General features: G+C 39.0%; 1 protein-coding gene across 2 annotated transcripts in view; it reads right to left on the bottom strand.

The window, feature by feature from the left end:
• LOC124162881 (phospholipid-transporting ATPase VD) overlaps window positions 1–14,724 on the bottom strand; it is a 259,032-nt gene that overhangs the window by 24,153 nt on the left and 220,155 nt on the right. For both annotated transcript variants that reach the window (XM_046539574.1, XM_046539575.1), the window contains exons 3-5: window positions 4,517–4,721; window positions 2,727–2,919; window positions 594–847 (exon numbers count right to left, since the gene is read on the bottom strand). In XM_046539574.1, the coding sequence (XP_046395530.1) occupies window positions 594–847; window positions 2,727–2,919; window positions 4,517–4,721 (652 nt within the window). The remainder of the gene's footprint in view (window positions 1–593; window positions 848–2,726; window positions 2,920–4,516; window positions 4,722–14,724) is intronic.

Raw genomic sequence — 14,724 nt, 5'->3', positions numbered from 1 at the left:
TTAAATAATAATAAATAAAGGTATTGCGTATTCAAATTATTTGAACTGAAACTTATTCATTAAGTCTTTTATTAAACATGACCATGCTCCAGAAGTATGAATTCTATTTACAATTGCATACAGTGTCTAGTTTAAACCACAACAGAGTTACAGATACTTTTCAGGAGATAATGACAAGTAACATTGAAATAAATCATGCACGCATCTGGATTAGGTTTTCAACACAAAGAAATCGATAATTTTCAGAACACAATGCATGTTAAAACATTTCCTGGAGTTTAGGTCAATGTATGTTATGCACAAACAAGTTATAGCCAACGTTTCCATTTATTTAAAACCATCATCAGGGCTATGAAAGAAAAAATATAATAACAATATAAAATACAAAGATAACAAAGATATGTACAATATTTAACATAAATAAATGTTACAATAGGAAATATTTTAACATGTATAAAACGAGGTCATGATAAGAAGAAAAAAATAATTAACACAATGCATGAAATAAGTTTTTAAAATTAAAGGCAATGCATATGATGCTCGTCAACAAATGTGAACAGTGAGAATAGATGTAATGCGGAAGTAATCCTCACCTGCAATATGATAATAAAAGTCCAAAAGGCCAATACTCCCTCAATGGCTGGATTACTAGTATAGGGTATGAAAGGTACCGAGAATGGCTGGTCATCGTACGAACTAAGCCACAACTTGCACCCAACAGCACCAACAATGCACAGCACCAAAAGTATGACGACACACCACACAACATCCACGTTCATTTGCCTCTCTAACGAAGACCTCTTATAACGAGGCCCTCCATTGTTGAGCATTGCCTTGGATTCATGACCTGCACGATAAATAGAACACACATGGATTTAGCACAACTGACTAGTTTACACTCATGAAATTTGGTTTGATGTTGTTAAAGAATACATTTCCTCAACTTTGTTCATTCTCTATATGTACCTAGTGAATGTTCTTTCTACTTTGGGTAAACAATGAACTCTCTTTCTATTATGGGCAAATATACAGATTGGCACAGTTTTAGGTGATGTTCAACCCAACAAGCAGAATTTATTTTTCTTGCCAAAGGCGAGGTATTTCAAATCACAAAGAATCACAAGGATATTACTACTTCTAACAATTTTTTTCCGCCTAATATAAACATCAATTTACAACGCAAGAGATTCCATCTCTTGATCAGTATTATCTAAGATCAGGACTATGTAGATACACTTTAGATATACTTTAGTATCCCAAGCTCAAAAATCCAATGAATTCTACCACATTATGTTCGATGTACATATAGATACATCAATAGCAACATTAAAATCTCATGCTTGCTTACATAAAAAACCATAAGAGTTTTACATATTCATAAAAGTCTTCATACATTTATGCATGAGATAAAGAAGCAATAACTTTCATTGAATTTTTTTCAAAAATACCAAATAAGGAAAAGTATGATGAAAAAACATTCCAAAAATAAAAGGGGTACCTCACAATGTGCCTTCCATTGATAAAGTACATAAACGCGGTGATTAAAAACAGCCAAAACTCCTTTATTCTCCAAAAAAGATGGGACTGCCATCTGTTTCCAGAAAAAAATACTAACTTCAAGAGTTTACAGTCCAGGGCAAGGCAAATGAATAATCCTTGATAATTTTTGCACTCTTTAAGCACTTTCAGGTGACAATGAAAAGATACAGAGCGGACTATAATTCGTGGTTATTTTGTAACATTTGGCTAAAATGCTCAAAATTCTAATTTAGCCTCCAGGATTCCATGCAATCTGCACAATGCTACTTTGCTCCAAGTAGCTCCTGAAGCAAGGGTCAGATTGAAAAACGTAAAAATAAGTCTCTTCATTTTTCCAGCTCTATCACAACCAACAGCACATATAAGGAAATTTGGTGACCAAGCCCATTCTGCTCACTCCATACTGTGTGAAACTAATGAATAATTAAACTCGATTGTTTCAGGCTTAACTTTATGAAAATCCATTGTAAACAATTATCAAGGTATGGCACTTTTTCACACAATTCAATTAAGACGACCGGTTTCATTGCAGAGGCGACATCTTCAGGTACAGAAATCGTTATTTCTATAGTTATTTTGTTGTTTATTTGGTTGCTATTACGCATTATTGACATTAATGATAGAGGTGGCATTTACAGACTCAAGTGCAGTGACTGTGAGACCTGTTACATAGGCCAGACCGGACGTTCGTTTTGAGTAAGAACAGAGGAACACAAAAGACATTTAAGAAACTGGGAGATAGACAAATCGCATTTCGTGGAGCACCTATGGGAGAGTGACCACAGGAGCGATTTTGTTCCGGATATTCTCCACGTTGAGAAAAAGGGAAGAAGGATGTACTGCTTGGAGGAGTTGGAGATAAGAAAGCACATCCGGAATGGAATTTTAGCAAATGAGAATATTTTTGTAAACCACTGGTGAAATTACCCTGAAGTTGAGTAAAGCTCCAACCCCAACGCAACCCTCCCCTACCAATGCGTAATAGCAACCAAATAAACAACAAAATAAGAACAAAAATAACGATTTCTGTACCTGAATATGTCACCTCTGCGACGAAACTGGTCATCTAAATTAAATTGTTTGAAAAAGTACTATACCTTTTTAATTGTTTATAATGAATAATTACCTATCCATGAAAAAAATAGTGGGTAAAAATGCTAGGCTTACAATTGAAATGAAATATTTACCAGCATAAACCACAATGCCCTCCACAAAATCAGTATTCTTGAGGCAACATTCCCGCAGCAAAAGGTTCTCTGTTGAAACAGCAACCCGCTCCCCAGACGGGTGAACTATTTCTCCATGGAAGCGGTATATCCGTGTCGTTGGGCCATCCACCTCAACAACACTCTGAAATTTGTCCGGTTGGAAACTACTTTGCTGTAATGAAAACAATAATAACTATGTATATTGGAACTATGTATTAGTACTGTATAGATCTAAGGCCAGTAAAAATCATCATGAAATATTTAAAAGTGTAAAAAATACAACTAAACTAACAATAAGTGATGACAGGAAACATAAAAATCCAAATACATTAACCCATTTCTCTCAGAATTAGGCTGCCCATATACCAGTAGTCCACTCCGAATTAAATTTTTAAATACCTTCAATGGAAAATTGCAACGGTCAAATTTCACTAGACATGCAAGTTGCTAATAAGCTAGGCAATGCCAAGTGTCACTGGATGTCTGAGTGGACAAAGCTAATACTGGTTCACTTTATGAGGATACAGTAAAATAAAGAATGCATAATTCTATGACTATAACAACACAATTTCTAACAATGAATACATATGTAGGTACTATCAAGTCCCCCCCCACGCCTTTCAATGTTGTCATAAGAAACTTACATCAGAGCATGAATATTACAGAGTGGTTTACTTAAATAAGTCTAATGCATTATTCAGTCTAAATATTGCACAAAATTATCACTGAATTATGAGGTTTCTTATGTACATATTTACTTTCAGGGTTTAAAACAGGAAACTCAACCAATTATCACTAAAGCAATAAAATAAATATACATAGCATACAATTAGTGACATTTTGGTATCTAATCCTTCATGTGGCTTTTTGAGCATCATTCTAGGTGAATTAGACTTAATTAGAATAGATTTTTTCCTAAAAATCAACAATATTACATTCATATTATGATTTTTTATGGATTTTTTGTTTTTCCGGTTTTTTCAAAGAATTTTTTTCCAACTTGAGGGTTATGGATATTTCAAAATATTTTTTAAAATTAATTATCCATTCCTATAAGGGATAAGAACTCCAGGAACAGAAATTTTAACCAGAAAATCAGAAGAGGTACTAAATAAATGTACAATCAGGGGCAGACTGCTCAGGGCAGGCAGGTACGAATCCCTGACAAGGCCCCCCCCCCACCCTCCAAGGGCCCTAGGTCTGTACCTGTATGATGCAGTTTTGCTGAACATCCTGTGCACCTGAGTATCTTGTGAGCACGCGTTCTTTAAACAGAAGATACTAACAGCCCAGTTGCAGCTCTTTGTCTCAAGAAAATTTACAGATATTTTTAGGCATTGAAAGACTCAGTTTTTAAGGTTTACATGAATACAGCTGTGGACATGTTTACAGAGACATCAGACGAAGTGAAAACACTACAACTTAAACTTTTTTATTGAATTGCTTAGTTTGAATTCTAAAAAAAAAAACACTCAAGTAGAAGTCTTATTCTTTCACATTTTTAAGGGGTGATTTTGCCTTCAGGGGCCCCTCGACTAGGTTGTCATCAGGTCTCTAAGGTAATCAATTTGCCTTCAATTGCAGAGGATGAGCATAAATAATTGTGCTGGTAACACAAAAACGTTAAAATGACTGATGGCAAATGTAAATAGGAGCGTGGAGTACAATTGGTACATGAAAAAGTGGGAACAATAAAATGAGTAATAATATCCAGAGCAAAAAGTCCCCTAAAAATACATAAGTGTGACAGAGTAGATGGGGAGCTATACCTTCTCTGCAAATCCACGAACAACCACCCTCTGCTTAAGATTTGTTTCGCCATCCAGGTTGCAAGTGTCCAGGAAGCAGGCACCTTGGGGATCACTAGACCGAAGCAGGAGGATGTCCGCAGGGACCATTTCATTGTTGGAAAGATGGACCAGGTCCCCAACTCTCACATCTTTCCACAGCACCCGTTTATACTGTTGTTGGTCACTGCAAAAATCGAAGAGAAAATGATTTAAGCATTTAAAAACATTATCCCATTTGATACATATTCATTAACAATCAATCACTTTAAAAGATATATTAGTTTAATTTCGAATTTCTTTCCCTGAGGCAACCAACAAAAGAGCCTCTTATATAAGTTACATATTCAGGCTTCAATTGGTGGAAGTTAGACACATTTAAATAAATAAAAGATTGTAGCATTTTTCCACATATTTTTTTACTGTGTACAACGCGTTTCGGCTCACAGAGCCATCATCTGGTACAACACACTGCAAAACATTTGAAAATCACTTTTATACCTTTGAGAAAGGGGGGTTGGGGAAAGTATGACAAGTTTGAAGAAGGGAGTGGGAACAGGCATTCAGAGTGGAGGCAGTTGGAAATGATACAACTAAGGGGTTTGGGGAACCCATGGTGGAAGGATGACTCTAGTCATGACTGTAGAATAACGACACGTGGGAAGAACCACAGAAAACGGGGGGGGGGAGGAGAAGAGTAAAAACGGAGGGGTAGGGTAAAAAGAGATGCCGCGCGTCGTTCGAATTGGAGAGGCAGGAGTAAGTAGCAAAGGAGGCGGGGGGGGGGGGAGTCCCTTTAGGGTAGCTGAGGAGTGAGAATTAGCAGGGGTACCGGGAAGGGATTGCCAGCAGAAGAAAATGGTCAACATAATGCGGAAAGAGGGTGGGCGGACGGAAAAACCCTGTGGATATTGGGGTTAAGGCGTGGGTTAAAAGAGAATTCGGCCATTTGTTTTCGGGAAGGGGATCGCGTTTACAACTTTATCTGAAGGATTTTGTAACAGTATTTACACTATAGCCATTTGAAACTGCAGTTCATTTAATTGTGGAAAGTTCACAATTGCTGGAAAAATGGAAATGAAACGTCACTTCTCGCCAAACACTTACTACAGACTTTTCATTGTTGTCATTTTCATCCTGAAGTTCTAAACTTCGAAAGTAAGGGCAGAAGACTTGATGTTTTAGAGCAATTCGAACGACACGCGGCCTCTCTTTCTAACCTACCCCTCCTACTGTCTCCACTCTGTAGGTCTATTCCCACCCCCTTCTTCAAACTTGTCAAATCCTACCCAACCCCCATTCTCAAAGGTATGAATGTGATTTTCAAATCTTTTTCAGTGTCTTGTACCAGATGATGGCTCTGTGAGCCGTGACGCGTTGTACGCAGCAAACAAAATTGCGGAAAAGTGCTACACTGTTTTATTTATTAAAAAAAAAGCTTCTCATATCTTCAAAACCAGCAGTGACGGATTAATAGGAGGGGGTTGGTTGATAGTCACCCGAAATTTCTAGAAAAATAAAATATGGCAATCTTCAAGGTAGCTCTCCTTAGAAAGTTTTTATTTACCCAGCTTAAAAAACAATGTTAAAAAATATGATGAGTATCGAAAAGAAGCTTACTACGCATATCAGACCACAGATGCATTTTCGCTCAGAATCATTGAATACCAATTACCACCAAGGCGACGCGGAAAGTAATGAAATATATGCGGCCATGAGAAGCTTCTATTAGGGCAAGTCTGTTACAGAGGGGGTCTACTTAAATGAGTCACATGCAGTATTCGGACTAAATATTTCATAAAATCATAATTAAGTATTAAGGGTTGTAACAAAATACATATGTATACGCAGAAGCGGTATATCCGTGGGAGCAAATATTTAATTCCCAAAATACGACCGTAATCCATCCCTGGACACCCAAGGGCAAAGTAGGGAAGGCCAATCACAACTTTCAGCACAATTCAAACGAAACATAAAAGTGATTTAATGAAATTTTTTTCGAATTGAAAATAAAATAACAGTACAGACAACTCGCATACCACCCAAGCATCCCTCGAAACAAATTTCTGGCAATGCTCGGAAGAAAAATATGCTTGTTTATATTACCCGTAGCAATGTAGTGCGAAAATTAAGTGAGCCACTAGCAGGGACTGTTCCCCAATCCCCTCGGGCTCCACAACAATGCGTGCAAATGAAGTGTCCGATCAGGGACGTCACGCGGTTCACTCCGTAAAGCGCCTACTACGCCATTTCGTAACAGGATTGCGTAAAAATGTGAAGGCGTGAGAATGCACGGTGGCGAGAGGGCCCCGTGCATTATGACCCTTGATATGAGCGGAAGTGCACCCCCGAACCCATGAAAAAAAACGACTGTACACGCGAAGGCGAAGACCGTGAGAAGAATAGTCGACGGTGAGAAAATATTTCTACACGAAACGAAAAAAAAACATCAAAGCAAAAGACAACGGGGGCGGAAATATCACCCTCGAAGGACATCGGGACAATTACCGTCCATGCCTATTCTTTCCATTTCAATTATATAAATGCCTTATTATTTTACTCTCCTAATGCTTTAAAAAAAACTATCTATTTCGCGTGTTTTTATCCGCTGTATTCACTCAGATGTGCCGTCAAATGCGAGAACGTATTAGTGGAATTCTATTTTCACATAGGTTGAAATATCTCTAAATTGGTTGCATGCACTACCACACTGCGGATTCAAAGAATTCATTTTGCAAGCAAATAATGACGATTTACCTAATTTGGGCCATATCAGTGACTGCCTATTTTCTCGCTAAAAGGGCGTGATCGAAGTACGTGCATAATATAACACGAAAATAAACATTCGATTGCGCGAAAATATTTTGCCTCGATTTCGACGAAATATAATTGTCCCAAGGAGACAACTGGTTCTCCAGCCTTCCTCATCCTCTCAACACCATTTTTCATCTGCTCATAGAGTTTTCCTACCACCACGCCTGAAATCATTCTACTCGATTTGCTTCCACTTAATGATTTTTCCTTCGATGAGACTCGCTTGGGAACAATTCCGTCTTAATCGATACCCTGACCATACATCTTTCCTAATACATAGTAATTTTTCTCAACAGTCATCACTGCTCCTAATATTGATAAACACTTCTTCGTTTCCGACTCTTTTTTCCCATGATTCTAAACGTCCACAATTCAAAACTATGTAAAGATGTTTCTTTTCTTTCTTCACCATGGCCTCCGTGGCTCGTCTACCCGAGTTTTACCCGAGTATTCCCTCATGTATAAATGTATATCCTTCTGTAATAGGCATATTTCTATAGATTACAGTCAATTACCACTTATTGGAAAACCATAAATTTCAGAAAATAATCATGCATTTCGTTTTTATAAAGCTGGCATTCAAAGTCATCATTTATTTTTTACCGAAACGGTCTTAGCTAATGTGGCTTGCTCTCCTTTGGCACTTGTCTCCGAAGCCCGCTTGATTCTTCGAAAACTTTTGAACTTTAGGGTTCTAACAACAGAAGTTAATATTAAACATTTTGAGCACATTTCATATCTAAGATCCACACGCCAGCCTCCGACTTTTAGTAGTTCAGAGAAAGACAGACGTCACTGTGCGCGTTGTCTCCTAAGGAGATGTATCGCGGGCAGTTGCCACAAAGGAAAATAATTTGGGTGCTGAAGCCCCCCCAGGCTACGTGCCTGATCATATAAGAAAGAGCAACCCCCGAGTCATAAACCGCAGAATTCCGTCATTATGGAAGATAGCACCCTTCACAGAGAGACACACTACGTGCGACAATCCGGTTGGTAACAAGAATTTCCTGTCGACAGAGCAGCACTTCCTCACAATCACTTTCCTCGGCAAAATTAATGCCTGAGCACGCTGCCATAAGTGAAAATCCACCGCGATTCGCACGACGCAGAACCGGTATATGTATCGGCAATTGTGCAGAAAAAGGAATCGCGTGGGAAAAAATGCGTGAGGGATTGCATAAGAAAAGCAGGTGGCACTTCCGACTTGCTGAGGCGTCGAAGGTACGGCTGTCCGACTATGCATCGACCGATTGTTCTTTCTGCTGCGATTCCGATGCATCACTCACCCACACAAAAAATGCTTTAGAATTCTTTTTCAAGAAGAATGGCCGCGGAAATTCATGTTTCTCACTTAACTCTCTTTCGTTCCGCACCTCAATAAAATAAAATCAGATGCCATGTCAGTCGTGGGAGTTCTTTATAGATTCACTACTGTCGCCGCTCTGTTGCCATGAAAGCTATTTTCACCGGCGACCTCCCAATCCTGGAGTTATTATTATTATAGTATTCTACCGATTAAGGTAGGTTTCCGTGGAGTATTCAAGAAGTGATCTGGGAGCCTCCCTTTTCTTCCAGCACTGCCTTCTTCAATTCACTGTAAGGCATACTCCCTTTCAGCCTATCTAAAAACCCTATTCCTTTCCTTCCCCTCCCTCGTTTCCCAAACATTCTACCCTCTAACGCCATTTCCAACATCCCCTTCCCGCTAAGTACTCCTCCCGTCCATACCTTCTGTCTCCTCCGTATCTCATCTAAAAGCTGCCTCTCCTCGCCAACCATATCCAGCACTTCGTCGTTCCTTTTCCTCTCCGTCCGTTTCACCTTCTCCATTCTTCTCCATACCCACATCTCGAATGCCCCCAATCTTCTCTAGTCTTCTTTCCTCAGTGTCTACGTTTCCGCACCGTAGAGAGCTACTACCCCAGATCAAACTCTTCACTAACATTTTCTTTAAACTCTTACATAGCGAACCTCTCAGAAGCTCCTTCCTGTTCATGAACGCCTCCTTTGCTAGTGCAATTCGCTTCCTGATGTCCTTGCTACTGTGTCCGTTTTCCTCTAACGTACTGCCTAAATAGTTGAATTGCTCTACCAGCTCAAGTTTTTCCCCACCTACTTTTATCTGGAGTCTCACATTCCTCGCTCGCGATGGTTTACAAAAACCGTATTACCTTACTCTTCTTGTGATTAATCCTGGAATACTGCTCCACTATCTACTCCTCTGCCTATCACTCCAATCTCAACATTTTTGAATGCCCTATTATTTTTTTCATTTCAGATGTCGGACATCGCGTTCCACACCTCCGTAATTCTTCTCACTCCGAAAAAACGTCTGCCCTACAATTGGCCCCACTATGCACTCGCAGGAATATTTGGTAAAATTTATTTCATTTTCACTGCCTCAAATGGTAAGTGCCGATCCTCAGAAATACTCCCGTTCTTTTCACTCTACATTCCCATCCCCGCCGTTCAGTAGCGTAGCCAGGAATTTTGTTCGGGGGGGGGGGGGGGAAACCAGGGGGGACATTTTTTGAGAAACAGGGTACAAAGTAGAAGGTTTTAAAGTAATTTTAACACTTTTCACAATCGAAAACACTTCATTTTTCAAATAAATCTTTCGTAAATTCACGATTTTTCATTATTTGGTTTTCTTTTGTGATGCAAAGTAAGTGTGCTTTTATATTTCGGGGGGATCCGGACCCCTTCCCTCGCTAAGCCACTGCCGCCGTTCCTAGAACCACTTCGACTACAACAATTGCCCGAATTGCGTCTCTCTCTCCCCCAGAGGTCGCTTTTTTCAGATTTCCAACCTTTTTCAACAGCATTTCGTCTACCTACCCTTCCCGGGACTCTCCATGCCCTTAGGATCATTCAAGAGGCAGCTTAGAAAAGCCATCTTCTACTGAATCTTTGTTTTTATCTTTTCAAGTTATTTTTTAGACTATATTCGTTAAGTCTTCATATCATACGTTTTATAGTCAATTAAAGGCCGTAACAGCTCTTTTTGAATAGTAAAAATTAATAAAAATGGGAGGAATTTGAAAATTCGAGTGCTCCTTACGAGTAATAGGGAAGGGCCCCTTGATTTTCGTGAACGCAAAGTTTCACGATCTCATTATCGCCAGTATTTGGTAATGGTAGTAAGGTCTAGTCACCATTCAATATCGCGGAAATTTTTCCATAAGGCGACGAACACAAAAACTCGTGCAAAAATGCAAAATATATGAGGCAACGAGCATTTTTATTTGCGAAAGTTAAGGAGTCCTGGTATTATGCCGAGGATGCGGTCCTCCTCCACGAACAGTCTGTTTCGGTGACTTCACGGTAACTTAGCTAAATCGTATTCAATGGAAGAGAAAATGTGCAAATATAAATATTGATTGGAAGTCGAAACTTTAGAAATCCAGGTGCCAAATTTGAAAATTTTGCAAAGATATATTCTCCCATGCACTTTTTTATACATAAGGAGCAAGCAAATGCTAACCAAGTTCTGCTCAATAAACTGCAATATTTTCAAGAAGATAATGTAAGTTTTTAATGAGTCCCTCACATTCTCGATGTGTTCACTGACATAGAGAGTTGATTTAGGTTTGATCTGGTGGAATTCTAAATTATTGGTAAGTTAAAACTTACAAAGCATTTTTCCAAAACACATAAATTTCTTTACACTATCGGTTTTAATACTTTTGTATTAACGCCTGGTGATAAATGGTCGGGTCCTGGCGACAATACAAAATAAATTGAGACCAATCGTGTGAATGAAATTTAATTTTTCACGGACTCCAACCGAAATTTATAGGAAAGCTATTGAATTCACATCTCTTCAAAGCGATTCTCACGATTGAAAATATTATATAGCGAGTATTATATAGTTTTTCTTGAGAATGAATGTATCGCTCTCAACTCAACGCCGCGCTGTGGGCATTTTCTGCTAGTATTACGTTTTACTGTAAACCATAAACATATCGTTTAAAAAAATAAAAATATTGTCACCAACATGTTTCATATGTGTGGGCATTTTGAACAACTAAACTCCCAGGTATACACATTCGGGGAACAAATGTGTATATGTGCACATAAAAGTGTTTTTTCTTTGTTTTTTTCTTTTTTCTTGTTATTATACACTTATCCGTTGGGTAACAAGAGTTTCCTGTTGACATAGCAGCACTTCCTCGCAATCACTTTCCTCGGCAAAATTATTGTCATATTTTTTCCTGTACAGTAATATTACCGTAAAAGACCTCGTGGACCAACGATAATAAATGAATTGAAATTGAAATGTTTGAAAACCGATTAAAATGTGCCCAAAGAAGCAAAAAAATCAAGCATCAACTAGAGGGTCAGTTGCCTCCTGTATGCAGTCCCCTTGACCAGGACGTATATAAACATGACAAGCGAAAGTCATGCTGCGAATGGTCGTTGCATTTCGTCGGCAGCATAGAGAAGAGAGGAGACGATTCGGCGTGGTGAGGCGTTGACCCTTTTCCACGAGGGAAAGCAATATGGACCCCTCTCCGGAGAGGGCGCAGGTGGACAAGGACAAGGGCAGGTGGGGGAGGGGTAGACAAGTGCGAATCGGGGGCAAGGCGGGTGGCCGGGGGGAAACACTTCGCGCCGCACAACAAAGGTCCCAGGGAGTTCCGCAGTTTCAAGCGGAAGGAAAGTTTAGCGTGGGAAAATAAAATACTGGGAAAGCACACACAGTGTCCTAGAGAGAATACTGCAGTGACCTCCTTGAAACAATGTTCTCAACGTACGGAAAAGACGGTATGATTGACGAAGCTCGATTACCAACGACTAACAAACCACCGCGGCTAAACTTTCACCCACTTGAAGCAGGTTTCTAGAAAAAAATAGCAATTAAATATTCATAGGAAGTAATTTGCGTGAATACCGGTACCCATACGTCAATGACGGCGATATTTAAAAAAAATAGCGCGGAAATTAGCGCTGTCTCAGGTGTTAAACTGAAATATTTTGTTACATTAATTTTGCCAGAGTAACGTGGTTATTCCCACACATTTATGATATATATGGACCACCTATAGCACACCTACATTTTAAAGGTTTAAAATATTTGCATTCAATTCCGTTCATTAAAATTGGCATTCGGAATATTCACGGTCTCATTTGGGCAATAAAACTTTAAAAAAAAGGATAAGCAAGGTTATGACAGAAATAATACACGTAAATAAAATTTAACGGACTGGAAAAATCTGCCCTTCTTGATTTTGTCCTCTTGCATAAAACATCAATCCGGATGGTGAGTATCGGTCCTCTTATGAAGTATTATTCTTTGCCAGGGTTTCGAACTTCAATTTAATGTTCCATCCTCATGGCTTAGAGTTAATGGATGGGTACATAATGCATTTTTCCTGGCCCTTCAAGACATGCTTCTAAAAATTGCGAAGACTTTAATGGTGTTAATTCTGAAAATAATAATGACAACAACTTGGTTGTCAAAATAAAAAAAATGAATTAAGTATCCTTCCATTGATTCTAAGCCCTGAGGTTGAAGTCCTAAACGTTGACAAAGCATAGTAACTTCGTTAAAGGACCTATCCGGAATTGCTATCCAGAATAGAATAGCAAAATAAGTTCCAGTAACATTCGACCATTTTAGTCGATTGGATGCTTTCTTATTACTACTCCACAATAATTGGAACGCAATCATTGATCCAAGTTACGAGAGTTAATAAAATATTGACGGCAGGAATTCTCTTCGAGCCAACGCGACGAATCACTCAGCGTGTGCCAAAGGGCATTTGTGCAACGGATGCCCGAATGACAAGTGCCGGCCCTTCAAATGATGACACCCAAGTGCACACTGAGGTGGGACTTGGAAACTGACGCTGGCGAACCGAGTGAAAGCTTCCGAAAACGAGAGGGGATGGGAATATAAAGCACAATAATGAAGTGGTTGACCAGCGTAGCGGAGCATAGAGGTCTCGATTGCGAAAAAGAGAGAAGCAAAATTTAAACGTTTTCCGAGTTTCAGAAATCTTTTCAGGCGATATTCTGTGGAATTTGTTAATCTTCATATAAAAACGCAATTTTAAATTGCATACTTCGGGGAAAAAACCTTGAAAATTATGTTGAGCTCTGAAACTCGAGTCCTCATCATTAAAAAACGCATAGTGCTCACAATAGTGCTTTATTTTTCAGATTTCTGCGTAAAATAACCTTCCATCAATTTTTAGGTAGGCCTAATTAACTTCTTCTATTTTTAGAAAATAAATCCTTAACATTTTAGCAAATGTTAAGGATTTCGTGAAGAGTTCTCGGGATCGCCACCGCGGCAGGAATTGTACTGCTGCCGAGGTTCCGATGTCCGACTCGGCCATCTTACTTAGGGCTATAAGACTTTAGGCTATGGTCGAGTTGGACATCGAAACGTCGGTACTAATGCAGCCCCTGACCCGGTGGCGATTCCGAGAATTCTTCGCGCAATTTATTCGCCGGGAAAGCAGCAAATCTTTCTTCAAATGTTAAGGAGTTTGGTTTCGAAATTTACCGTTGCCGATCAGGAAACATACAACAACCCTTGCTAATTTTAAAATGAGAATATATAAAAAGTGTTCGCTAATTCTAACTTTAAAAATTAACACTCTTTAATAAAAGAGTGACAGGGTGTAAATCGTTATAAATTATTTATATTTAGTCAAACAATAAATACAGGCAGGTTTTAGCCGCCCGGGAAAGATATGCCAAATATGCCGCCAAGGCCACATTGCAAACGATGGTATTAAGACCAATGGTATGTGGGTTTACTTCAAGGAAGAAGTTAATGAAGCAGCACTTAGCAATTTTCCACACTCTTATTTCATTTCCCCACCGAAGTGGAAAATTACAAAGAGTTGATTAATTTTCCTCTTCAAATATGGCATTATCAAGAAAATAGAGCGAGACCCATGAGCTCAGAAAAAAATAGAATAATGCTCCAAAATAGGTTTACAGACATTAAATACGGACGAGCCACGGCTTCAATCGGCACAGTTAAGCCACAAACGCAAATGCTTAAGCTATAAACAGAAAGATTTTTCCTCCAAATCTTAAGCCAATTCGAGCTAGGAAACAAAGTTAGCATACTTTTCGTGTGAGCGAATCGACAACAAATTATTTTAGCATAGTACAAACACGCACAACACCCAAGCTACCCCGAAGCATAGTTCTGGTGAAGTATCTGACCAAGGGGTACATTACACAGGTTTCCATCGAAGTATTTAAAGAAAAACAACGATTTAACAAAGAAATGGTTGAATTGATTTCAGGACAGAACGCACCACTCTCTTTAACCTACCGAGATAATATTTTGCCTAAGCTGATGAATCTGCTTTTCCTCGTGAGAAGCACATACAATATTGACGGCAAGCACA

The sequence above is a fragment of the Ischnura elegans genome, chromosome 7 (genome assembly GCF_921293095.1).
Source record: "Ischnura elegans chromosome 7, ioIscEleg1.1, whole genome shotgun sequence".
Classification (NCBI taxonomy): domain Eukaryota; kingdom Metazoa; phylum Arthropoda; class Insecta; order Odonata; family Coenagrionidae; genus Ischnura; species Ischnura elegans.
The sequence above is the reverse complement of the archived record's forward strand: the minus strand, read 5'-3'. Positions and strand labels throughout refer to the sequence as shown.